The sequence below is a fragment of the Callorhinchus milii genome, unplaced genomic scaffold (assembly GCF_018977255.1).
Source record: "Callorhinchus milii isolate IMCB2004 unplaced genomic scaffold, IMCB_Cmil_1.0 Scaffold20, whole genome shotgun sequence".
Lineage (NCBI taxonomy): Eukaryota > Metazoa > Chordata > Chondrichthyes > Chimaeriformes > Callorhinchidae > Callorhinchus > Callorhinchus milii.
The window spans coordinates 811073-823926 of record NW_024704761.1 but is presented as its reverse complement, the minus strand read 5'-3'; the positions used below and the strand labels follow the sequence as shown (position 1 = coordinate 823926).

At 46.5% G+C, this 12854-nt stretch overlaps 1 protein-coding gene and 1 non-coding gene across 2 annotated transcripts in view; both read right to left on the bottom strand.

The window, feature by feature from the left end:
* Positions 1–4918, bottom strand: part of gas7b (growth arrest-specific 7b) — a 98408-nt gene extending 93490 nt beyond the window's left edge. The window contains exon 1 of the mRNA XM_007888850.2: positions 4739–4918. Within this exon, the coding sequence (XP_007887041.1) occupies positions 4739–4918 (180 nt within the window). The remainder of the gene's footprint in view (positions 1–4738) is intronic.
* Positions 3500–3571, bottom strand: trnae-cuc. Its single transcript has one exon. It is a non-coding gene; the product is annotated as a tRNA-Glu (tRNA).
* Positions 4919–12854: the final 7936 nt, after the last annotated feature.

Below are 12854 nucleotides of genomic sequence, written 5' to 3'. Positions count from 1 at the left end.
TGCATTTGATATAGCTCCTTATCATGTCTTCGAGACCTCTCAAAGCGCTTCACAGAATATTCTGTAAAGCGAATGGACTGTATATTTTATGGATGAAACGTGGCAGCCAATTGCGCACAGCAGTGTCCTACAAACAGGATTGAAGTGACCAGTTTTTTTTTGAAGGAATTATTACCCCTGGAAAAGCGATCCGCCAATCGACTAACAACCGGGTTCCTACTTACCACGAGGTAAACAGAGGCGTCTGGAATAAGGAAACTTGCCCAATATTTCACCCTGCTGGGATTCAAACCCACATCGCTCGTTTATGAGGCGAGTGCTCAGTGCACCCACTAATAAAGTGGTGATTAAGATGCACACATCACCTGTCTCGCCATGTATCTCACTGCAAACCTTTACAGATTGAAAATCAGGCCACTACTTACAGAACTAAACAATTTGGAGCAATAAACAAGATGTCATCTAATAGTTAGCGCTTATAGGTGGACAATGACTCAGAAAGCCTGCACATGGTGAATGGTGATCTTGTTCACGCCAAGCTAATCTGGTCAGTTAGTGCACTCTCTGCGTGCATTCCGCATTCACTTCTCTGTTGATTTTTAAATTTGCTCTTGAACGGAGCTGTTGCCAATTTGAGGAAATTAAGCAAGCTATTAAATATGGGATTAAAGAGGCATTCAATGGGTTAAGTAACTCTAGGACACAGTGGAGGTGGGAAAATGCATGAATCTCACATAAAAATAACAACGGCTTGTGTAGGATTTCTTAATACACATTCTAAATATAAGTTACACATTGCAGCAAAGCAGAACATCGGAAAATAGATTTAGTGCAGAATGTCTATTGTGTTAGATAGTGACAACAGGCATATAACCCTCATGGGAACAAATATGCCCTGTGCTTGTTGACTCTTCTGTCTGATATTTTTCTAGCACAAAATAATGGTCAAGGCTCGAAAATAATTTTAAAAATTGTTCGTAACATATTTGGACACTGACTGGATACTGATTACTGTAGCCCTGGATTGTGTGGCTGGAAAGGGTTCAAGCACATAATCATTACATAGAAAAGCATGTTTTTGTTGCAACATAGCCATGCACAGTTAACTGCTTATGCCAAAGTGGGGCTGAACTTTTATTTACCCCAGAAGTAGGGGCAGTATGTAGCAGAACACAACCTGGTGTTTGATATAGCACCTATACTGTTTAAAGCGTTTCTTCCAGAGATTTTCTATGAAGTGTAGTGACTGTATTTTGTAAGCAAAAGCAGCAGCCAATCTGCACACAGCAATGGCCCACAGCAGCCATGAAGTGAATGATCAATTTTATCTGGAAGATTGGTCAGGACACCTATCGTCTTCAAATCTTTACTGTTCACCTGCAAAGGGAGATAACATCTCATTTGAAGGATGGCACCTCGGCCACACGGCACTCCCCCAGTATTGCACTGGAGTGTCAGCCTGTACCATGAGCTCAAAATCCCAACATAGGTCTTAAACAAGCTTCTAACCCAGAGACAAGAGTGCTACCACCTGAGCCTGGCTGACAATCATTCCCGGAACAATGATTCATGCACAGTCTTGCTCATGAAACAAGAGTCAGTATTTGTTTATACCACACAGGATTACCCAGAGGTTTCACAACCATTTTAAGTGAGAGATATTAGCTAGTTCTGATTTACGTACATGTTTGGCAGCCACTGAACAACATAGTTCTGGTCACTAAGTAATTCCGATTTGAGCCAAGGGTATTATTCTGAAGGCAGGTCAGTGAAGACATTAACATCCATCTCCAGTGCTGTGGGAACTGGTGTATTCATGTGTGTAACGATGCATGAAATAGGCAGTAGACATAATTACAGCAGAGAGGAAATGAACTAAGCTGCCTTGGACATCAGTCAAACCCTGCATACTGCCACTAATCACCAATTCAGCCAGTGTTAAAATCAGCACATCTGCAGTAGATGAGTACAACCAGTGAGCACCAAGTTACATTAGTTGGAATGGATAGAGCAGCAGCACATCATTTACCCTCGGTGTTCATCTGGATACAGGTGCATTATTTTTATTTTGACCACATTTTTGCACGTTATTTTCTCCTGAAGACATTTAGACAGGTTTCCTCTTCTACTTGGGTACGGTTCAACAGGCAATACCTCCCAAGTCACTATGATCTATGACTCAGCCTTGATTATGATCATTAACAAACTATTCCACCACAGGGAGCATCAGAGTCGAGCATAATCCTCCCTTCACCTGACATCCACACACACAGAAACACAGATTAGAAGCAGGAATCCTGGCTAATTCTACTTCCTCAACACAAAAGCCACTGATATCAATTGAAGCCCCCCATCTGCTGCCCTGGCGTAGATCAAACAGCGCAAACCCAGACTACAACCTGCAAATCTGTATATTTGTAATACATACACCTATAATAATAGTAATGCACCTTGTCACATTTTTGAGATGACTCGAAGCGCTTTGTTGATAGAGAAGAGCAAAAATCCCTGCATTGAGAGCATCAAATCTCATAAAGCACAAATATGAAGCAAAATATGGAATATTTTAATGTTTCTGAATCGCAAGATATTCTGACATTCTATCCTGTAGTGCGTAAGCCCTCAATGCAACCACTGCATCTTTATCAACCAATAACCAGTGAATAAATGACATGTCGGTGTATGATACAAAATAAAAACATTCCTTTGGGAAATATTTTACCAAAATTGAGCCATCTATTTTTCTTCACAAAATCAGAGGTTAAAATAGACATTAAAAGTGTACAACTGTGACAAAATCAGCTTTGCAGTTTCATAACTAACATTGCACAAATTCTTACGCAACAACAAATGGCATTCATAGAGCCTTTCACATCAGGAGAATGTCCCAAGATGCTGGACAGTCTAGGGTTTGCACCCGAGCTGGGGGATGGACTTGGGAGGGGTGGGGGACAAAGGGGGTGAGAAGATGACCCCCAGTTAAAGAGAAAGATGTTGAGACGGACTTTGAAGGAGGTGTGACGAGGGAACTCCAGGACAGAGAGCCAGAGAGTGGGGCAGAAAGGCTCAAGGCCTGACCACCGATGGTGGAGTAGGTAGTGCTGAGCAGAGGGAGTGGGCGGGCTAGTAGGGTTGTAGAAAGTCACAGAGGTGGGGTGGGGCAAGACAGGAGAGGGGTTTAAAAGTGAGAACGAGGATATTAAACTCAATCTTCTGTGGGGATGGGGAGTTTGGTGAGGATTGAGGGGTGGGGGTTCACAGAGTTATAATAATCCTTACATTTGATATAGCGCCTTATCACATCTTCTCGACGTCTCAAAGCGCTTCACAGAATATACTGTAAAGTGATTGACTGTATATTTGTGGGCGAAACGCGGCAGCCAATTGCGCACAGCAGTGTCCCACAAACAGTCGTGGATTGAAGTGACCAATTTATTATTGTTTTTTTTCTTGAGGGATTATTATTAGGCGTGTGGAGTGACGAAACTTGCCCAAGGTTTGGCCCGGCCGGGAATTGAACCCAGGTCTCTCGCTTGAGAGGCGAGTGCTCTAACCACTGAGCTACAGGACTCTACAGGACTCCAGTTGTAGCTTGTGGAGGGAATAGTTGGGAAATTTGGTGAGCAGAGTTGGCATCATCAAGCCTGGATGTGATGAAAGTGTGGATGAGGGTCTCGGTGGCTCGAAGGGAAGTAATGTCAAAGGCGTGCAATGTTGGGGAGTTGGGTGAAAGCTGAACTGGTCAAAGCACGGACGTGCGGTTTGAAAGACAGTTGTGAGTCGAACAAAACACCGAAGTTAATCAAACTCCCAAAGCACAGAACAAGCTCATTCCACAAATTCTTTGATGAGTTTAAGAAGGGATATTTTTCTCTCTTGAACTTTCGATCTACTTGCAACAGTAAACCAAATGCAGCGAAACACGACTGCAGAATAGTGGAAGCAGCACAAGGCTGGTGTTTGCGATTTACTGACCACTTGAATTAAGCAGCTTTCTTGTGGAAGTCAAATCCTGAGTTTCTCACCAACCCCCCCCTACAATGTTGTGTTTCGGAGTTCGCCCCCTAGCAGCAGTGGAAATAATATCCGGTTGGAACATTGCCAACTGATTCGGTTTCACAACAGTTGCTAAAATGAAAAATGTCAACAGAACAAGCGAGTCGCTGCGATGGTTTCCAACGTATAAAGCCCTTTTCTCAGAAGTTCCATCTCTCTCCCTTACTTACCTCCCTTTCCCCAAACCTGAAGAACGTTTTCAAACACATCACAGTCACTAATTGTCACTATGCCCAAAGATACCAATGGCCAAAAGCCAGGGTTTCCGCACGGTTTGCGGACTGCCAGGTGGGACCAGGTCAGGTCAGGTCTGATTCATTCCAACAACAACTTGCATTCATATAAGCGCCCCTCAAGCAGAGTAGTGTCCCAGAGTTGAGTGCTTAATTCCACCAATACTGAACCACAAACCAACCCAAAGCGATTGGAAACACTGAAGGTACAAATGGGATCCTCCTGAACTGCCCCAAGTTCAAGTTCCCAGTGACAGCAGATGTCACCTCTGACTGAGCAGAAACCTCCAACAGCCATTGCAATGACTTGAAGTGTCCAACAAGAACCAACTGCAAGTGATGAGGGGAGAGGAGAGGACAGAGCAAGAGAGGAGAAAAAGTTTATTGCGCGAACAATGAATAAAATAAATATAACTGTCCCCCCCCTCCCCCCCAAATAAACATCTTACCTCTAATATTTCGACGTAACTGGCAGGAAACCAGCCCCTGATCCCATTCTTCTCTCCTTCCCACCATCCGCCATCCAACACCTGTGTAACCCTCAGGATCTCTCCGGCCCCGAACCGCAGTCCTTGTTGGTGTTGTTCCCCTGTGAAAGCGTACAAAGTCCTGCACCAAACTCCAGCCATTGCGAGAGGGAGGGAGGGGGAGAGGGAGGGGGGGGGGAGGGAGGGGGAGGGAGGGGGAGGAGGGAGGGGGAGAGGGGAGGGAGGGGAGGGAGGGAGGAGGGGAGGGAGGGAGGGGGAGAGGGAGGGAGGGGGGGGAGAGGGAGGGAGGGGGAGAGGGAGGGAGGGAGGGGGGGGGGGGGGGGGAGGGGAGGGGGGAGGGAGGGAGGGGGGAGGGGAGGGAGAGGGAGAGGGAGAGGGAGGGAGGGAGGGGAGAGGGAGGCTTCTGGTAAATAAATTTCAATTGGTAATAGAGGAGGTTTCTCGTTCCCTCTCTGTGTCTGTCTGTCTGTCTCTCTGTGTGTGTCTCTCTCTGTCTCTCTCTCTCCCTCTCTCTGTCTCTCTCCCTCTCTCTGTCTGTCTGTCTCTCTCTGTGTCTGTCTGTCTCTCTGTGTGTGTCTCTCTCTCTGTGTGTGTCTCTCTCTGTCTCTCTCTCTCCCTCTCTCTGTCTCTCTCCCTCTCTCTGTCTCTCTGTCTCTCTCTGTCTCTCTCTCTGTGTCTGTCTCTCTGTCTCTCTGTGTGGATCTGACGCCTACAGACTGTGTTCCCTCATTGTTTGTGTTCCCACAGATGAGATGACTCAGACTCAGTCTCTGATCGTCATGACGAGGGCGGATGGTCGGATTCACGAGGAGCAGAGAGCAGACCCCTGGCGATGCCCTGGCGATGCCCTGCCTCGCCCAGCACTGCCCACACTGCCCTGGCGATGCCCTGCCTCGCCCAGCACTGCCCACACTGCCCTGGCGATGCCCTGCCTCGCCCAGCACTGCCCACACTGCCCTGGCGATGCCCTGCCTCGCCCAGCACTGCCCACACTGCCCTGGCGATGCCCTGCCTCGCCCAGCACTGCCCACACTGCCCTGGCGATGCCCTGCCTCGCCCAGCACTGCCCACACTGCCCTGGCGATGCCCTGCCTCGCCAGCACTGCCCACACTGCCCTGGCGATGCCCTGCCTCGCCCAGCACTGCCCACACTGCCCTGGCGATGCCCTGCCTCGCCCAGCACTGCCCACCTGCCCTGGCGATGCCCTGCCTCGCCCAGCACTGCCCACACTGCCCTGGCGATGCCCTGCCCTGTCCTGGCGATGCCCACTCTGCCCTGATGATGCCCAGCACTGCCCACACTGCCCTGGTGATGCCCAGCCCTGCCCTGGCGATGCCCAGCCCTGCCCTGGCGATGCCCAGCCCTATCCTGGTGATGCCCAGCCCTGCCCTGGTGATGCCCAGCCCTGCCCTGGTGATGCCCAGCCCTATCCTGGTGATGCCCACACTGCCCTGACGATGCCCAGCCCTGTCCTGGCGATGCCCTGCCCTGCCCTGGCGATGCCCAGCCCTGTCCTGGCGATGCCCAGCCCTGTCCTGGCGATGCCCTGCCCTGTCCTGGCGATGCCCTGCCCTGGTGATGCCCACACTGCCCTGACCAGAGCTTTTGAGAGAATGAAAATTCCCGCAACTCTCTGAATGCGGCGCTTTGACGGAAAAGAAACTAAACCGAGAGCTTTATTTCCCTTCTCTCTCTCTCTCTCTCTCTCTCTGCCTTTGCGAACCACATCCAAATGTCATTAATGAAGTGTAGTTAAAGGGATCGAGTGTCTGTGTGTGTGTTTGTCTCTGTGTCTCTGTGTGTGTGTTTGTCTCTGTGTCTCTCTGTGTCTGTGTGTGTGTGTGTGTGTTTGTCTCTCTGTCTCTCTCTCTGTCTCTGTGTGTGTGTGTGTTTGTCTCTCTCTGTGTGTATCTGATGGTGAAATTGCGCACTGGATGTGCTATTCCGTGTTGTAAAGGTTTCACGTTTAGTTTTAACCCTTTGAATCCCTGCAGGTCAAAGCCACTTACAAATTTGCGTGTATTTCTGGTTAAAAAAAAAGAGGACTGTTGGCGACATCGTTATTAAACAGACAAATCGTGAATGATTTCCCCAATTAAACACACACTGCATTGTTATTGGCTGATAACTGCCTCCTCCTCACCAGCGGCAACAACGGGAGGTAATATTTCAATATTCCTTATAATAATAATAATAATAATCCTTGCATTTGATATAGCGCTTTTCACGTCGGGAGGCCGTCCCAAAGCGCTTCACAGAACACACTGTAAAGTGAATTGACTGTATATTTGTGGGCGAACGCGGCAGCCAATTGCGCACAGCAATGTCCCACAAACAGTCGTTCTTTCCAACCCTCACAATGTTTCCGACACCGGGAATGGGAAACCCGTTCAGTGACTCAGGTGATGGCACTCTCGACTCCCTGTTGGAAGGTCGTGGGCTCCTGTTCAGGTCTCAGTCAGTCCTGAGGCAGGTGCTGAGATGCAGAAGGGGCCAATCTTTGGAAGGGACATTAAACTACCTGACCAGGTGTTTTAATGATACCATCGGGCGGCTTGTAAAGAGGAAGGAGTTTCTTCTTGTGTCCTGGCCAACAATCATTCACTTCAAGGCTGTCCATGGGATCCTGATGTCAACGAAACGACTACTGCATTTTCCTTGGAATGTGCTACATTTGGGCTAAAATTCCATGTGCAGCGCTTTAAGACGCATCAGTGTCAATCGTCAAATGCAAGGAATATGTTCAATGTTTCTCCTATTACTCACCAGAAAGAGATGTGATTGACATTGATGTACGCTTCCGTTGGCATTAAATACACGCCCCCACAAATGGCGTAAAATAAAGTTAGTCCTTCTTATGTTCTTATGTCTCTCATTGGGACTCCAAGACCTGTTCATCAGCAGTAGGTGAAAACACATGTGACTGTGTTACAATAAACATGCAGCTGCCCAGATCACCCTGAAGACAGCTGATCCTGGAAGACCGAGGGATCTGCAATCAGAAGACATTGAGAATAACTTCAAAAATAAGCTCTGAAACGGGGCAACTGAAGCTAAGCAAAGATAAGGCGCTATACGAAATGCAAGAATTATTATTACAACGTTTGCGTAGAAGCGTGCTCTGCTACAAGAACAACTTGCATTTATATAGTGCCCTGTACGCGGAATAACGCCTCAGAGCAGGTCTGGTACAGGTACCCTTCTGATACACCTGGATTCAGGGATTGCCGTACACTGATTTCAACCCAGATATTAATGAGCATCATAAAGCATCATTGTAATACTTCCATTGTCTACTTTTTCAATTACCCAAAGCCCGTTCTAGTTGGCTTGGTTCCGTGCCAATGTAACTCAAGTGTGACATATTAAAAGCATTCATAATAGGTTAATGCATGATTGCTGGACAGGAATTTCTTTACATTTTGAAAGAATAGTTCAATTTTTTTGTAGTCAGCACTGATGTATATTACAGTTGAAAGGTAAATTGCTTGAGATTGTTATCATACCTCAAAAGGTTATCCTGTGTTTCACATGGTCAGATCTGAAATGCTGCTGAACCAGTTTGGCTCATTCACCTTCAAAATATACAGTTGATTCACTTTACAGTATATTCTGTGAAGCGTTTTGAGACGTCTCAATGTTGCCAACAAAAAACAGTTGCTGTACTTGTAAACACGTAGCTGCGATAAACAGGATAGTAACTACTTTGAGATATTTCGATGTTATTAGATGCAATAAAAATGCAATTTCTTTCTTTAACTACTTACATTAGTGACATCAAAACTATGACCTTGCCTATACCATTTTCTTGTGTAGGGGGGAGGGAGTACAAGTAAGAACTGAAGGTACTTTTGAAGCAAACCGAAATTGTGCCATGAGCTGGCAGTCGAGGAGGCACAGCTGGGGAGTGCAAAGATTTGTCCGTCAGTTTAGGGACATAACGTGAGATGGGACAAGTGTCCCATCAAGGAGTCTGCAGTGCATGACGGGGAGTAAAGTGTCAGGCTTTGACAGGAGACATGGGGCCAGGAAAAGTGCCTAATGGAGAATGAAGACAAGCAAGAGGATAGTACTACAGTCTGTGCAAATCGGGTCAACTACAGAAATACGATGAGCCAACTTCCTGAGCAATATAATGGCCGACTTCTGGGATGTCAGGTTGCGGCTGACGTCACTTCCTGTGCATGGTACACATGGTGCTTGGAATGTTGTTGGCTTGACGGTCGGTCTCTGGTACCACTGGCGTTGCCTCCACGCCCGGATTTCTTTCGTTTAATAAAAACTATCACTGTGTGCAGGGAGCACCTGTGACGTAACTTCGCAAAGGATATTGAACCCAAATGACATTATAATGACACAGCAAAGCCTGTAATTCGACCGCAACCAATACTTGGAAATTCCGATAAGGGTTAGATCATCTTTGCTGTGTGCAATCGTACCATCTAGTGGTAGTACCCAAGAAAGACAATTCATACCAATCATAGTTTTCTCAGGTTGTGGCCATTGATACCTTTTTCCTCTGATTCTAAACCGTCAGCAATTTAGGCAGTTTATCTGTTTCAAATATATTTTTTAATTTAATTTGCAAAAGTAAGGCACCAGAATTATCTGAAACCTGATGTTGGAATAGAAGGAATTTCATTGGAAACTCTTTGAAATAGTCTATTTGAATTCAATTTGTTGCAAAACTACTTCAATGAAAAGATGATCTGGAGATAAAAAGTTATTTTGCCCACAAAATATACAGCCAATTTACTTTACATTATATTCTTTGAAGCACTTTAAGATGACTAGAAGGCATGATACCTCTCCCCAAAAGCCGCTGAAACTCTGGTCCATGCCGTTGTCACCTCTCGGCTGGACTACTCCAACGCCCTCCTCGCCGGTCTCCCCGTCACTACCATCCATAAATTCCAACTCATTCAGAACTCTGCCGCCCACATTCCCACCTGCACCAACTCCGCTCCCCGATCCCCCCCAGTCCTGGCCAGACTGCACTGGCTGCCTACCCAGAGAGGATCGACTTCAAGATCCTCACCCTCGTATTCAAGTCCCTCCACTCGTCTGCACCCCCCGACCTCTCTGACCTCCTCTCTCCTCAAAACAGTACCCGAGGCTCTGGAGCTGCCTTCCTCACTCCCTTCGTCTCATTCCCTCCCTTTCCATTTTCAGGTCTCTGCTGAAGACCTTTCTTTTCGACCGCACCTTTGGTCACCTTCCCACCCCTCTCCCCCGGCTCGGCCCCGGGATCCTGAGACGCCATCCGACGTGGAGGGCGCTATGTAAATCCAAGTTGTTGTTGTTATAAGGCACTATATCAAAACACAAGGATTAGTATTATTATAAAGCTGTTCAGTGTATACATACACTACTAGTTTCCAAATAAGGCTAATTGGTCACTCACTTCATTGTCATTATTTATTATTATTCATTGTCAGTGGGACAATGGTGTGCAAACATGTCTGCCACCTGCGCCCTATAAAATATACAGTCACTGCACTTTACAGTAAATCCTATGAAGCATTTCCAGATGTCCTCCTGACGTAATAAGGCGCTGTAATGTTTGTGGGACGCAGTATATTCTGTGAAGCTCTGGGCGACGTCTCAATGAAGTGACAAAGCGCTTTGTCAAATGCAAGAATTATTATTATTCAGATTGTGATGCGTTGCCTCCTCAATCCTGCTCACAAAAAGGGGCAACTCACTCACTCACTCCACAGGAAATATCTGTGGACAGTTTTGAGACTGCCCAGCCAGCACTTAGGGCAAGTTATTTCTTTCCAGCTCAATAATTACATCTGTTGAACCATTCACTGTGTAACTGTGAGACGGGATGGACAGCCAAGTCCTACTGTACCATTTGGTCCTCACGACACTAACATTACTCTTTTTTTTTGGGAGCATTTGTTTAAGTGTTGTACTGAACAGCGATCACTGTTTCAAATACCCTTCAAATACACGACTTACTAAAGTGAGCTGCATTTGCCGGAAACATACAGAAACAATACAGGACTTCATTCAGGTCCCCAATAATCCCAAGTTGTCTCTTAGGCTATAGGACAAGAAGTCACCGTTAAGAGCCGCAAAACATGAACCACAGCGAATGTTCGCAGTTATAATTCGCTGGAATTCTGTTACCCATAAACCAGGATTATCACACAAAAAGAGAGAGAGAAATAGGTGATATATAGACACACACATATATATATATATATTTGCTTGGCAGCCCCTGAGCTGCGCACAGCACTGCTGACAGATTTGGGGGTATTCTCGGTTGGAGACCTGATGTTTATTTCGCTCTAAATGGACAGACACAGATCCCGACGTCGCCGCTTCTTTAAAAATAACCCGAGGATGAGAAGCGGGATGTGATGTGATGTGATGTGATGTGATGTGATGTGGTCAGCAGTTTGGTGAGGATCCCTCTCTCCCCGTAACATTCACCAAATATAGAGAGCGCGGGGCTGAGCCGCGCAGAGTGCGGGTGTCTATAAAGGCGCAGAGACGGAGACCTCAGACCCAACAGCGTCTCCAGTGCGACGTATGTCCTGAGCGAATTCTGCTCTACACGTTGGGACCGACTGTAGTTGGGATTTTGTTTTAATCATCAGCCCCTCTGCCCCCCACCCCCTCTGCCCCCCACCCCCTCTGCCCCCCACCCCCTCTGCCCCCCACCCCCTCTGCCCCCCCCCTCTGCCCCCCACCCCCTCTGCCCCTCTCCCCCTCTGCCCCCCTCCCCTCCCCACCCCCCCCACCACCAAGTTCATTACCCACTTACCGACTGACCCCCCCCCCCACACCCGAGACAACACACACAAACAAATCTATCAACACACATCCGACTTTTTGATAAAAAAAATATTTGACCATCGTCTAAAATACAGACAACATTTCCCTCTTTTTCGTTTTTTTTTAACAAAAAACCGCACAACAACAACAACAACAACAAAAGCAAAGACTGTAAACTGCACTCATTTGGGGGACAATAGAAGGACACCCCCCCATCGGGGCCATAGGGTACAAGTTTTAGTCCAAACAAATGGTTCTTGTTTGTTCCCCCAAAACCTGACACTTTCTCATGTTCTCTTTATTGCAGCTGCTCAGAAGCCCAGGAATCTTTGGTGAGAGGACACGTAAGTTTGTACCAAACGGCACAAGTTACACACCGTTAATCACAACGTTAATCACACGAGAGCTCATGGATTATCCGCACATTCAACTCAATACTGTTGATACTGTCATTTTTGGGGGGATGGTGGGGGGAATGGTGGGGGTGGGGGGGGGGGGGGGAGAACAGACTTAACTTAAAGTTGCATTGCATTTTAACATGAAAAAGCCAATCGAAATAGCTGAATTTGGGGGAAAAAAACTGACCCCCCGATAGATGTTGCTGTTGAACTATATCATATATTGAACTGTTGCCATGTTACAATGTGATGATATCAACCAGTGGAAAAAGCATCAGAGCAAATACTGTAAATAGAAATGTTTTTACCCCCACCCCAGATCAAGTTTGGGGGGTAATAGGGGGTGAGGGTAAGGAAGGGGACATTTACCCGACATTAGATTAATGGTCTTCCACCACAGCTCTGATGAAATCTGAAGTCAGCAGTCCATGTCAGTGTTACAGAGGGCAAGTTTAGTTTAGTTTAAGTTTTTGCTGTGAGATGTAGTGAGGTTCAGACTGGGCACAGCGACAGCACAGCACACATGGCAAACTGGCAAATTGGGATTCGTTCAAAGCCATCTTTCCTAAAAATTTAAAAGATAAAAAGTTTCTACCTGCATGCGTGGGCTTTGCAACTTCGTGGACTAAGTACATTTAAAACAATTTTGTTTAAAACTTTTAGAATCGCTTTCATTAGAAAAATTGTTCAAGTTGAATATTAAAATTAAAATAATTTGTTTTAATGATCCAAGGCCCAGAGCGGGACATTGAGCTGATGGTCTGTATTTAGATATCTAAATAGATTATTTGAATTTAGATAAAGCATTTAAATGTAGGGACCAAATGCCATCATCAAAAGTTTGCTGTTTCCAAAGTACTGTTAGTTGACCCAATGGTTTGTTTAACAG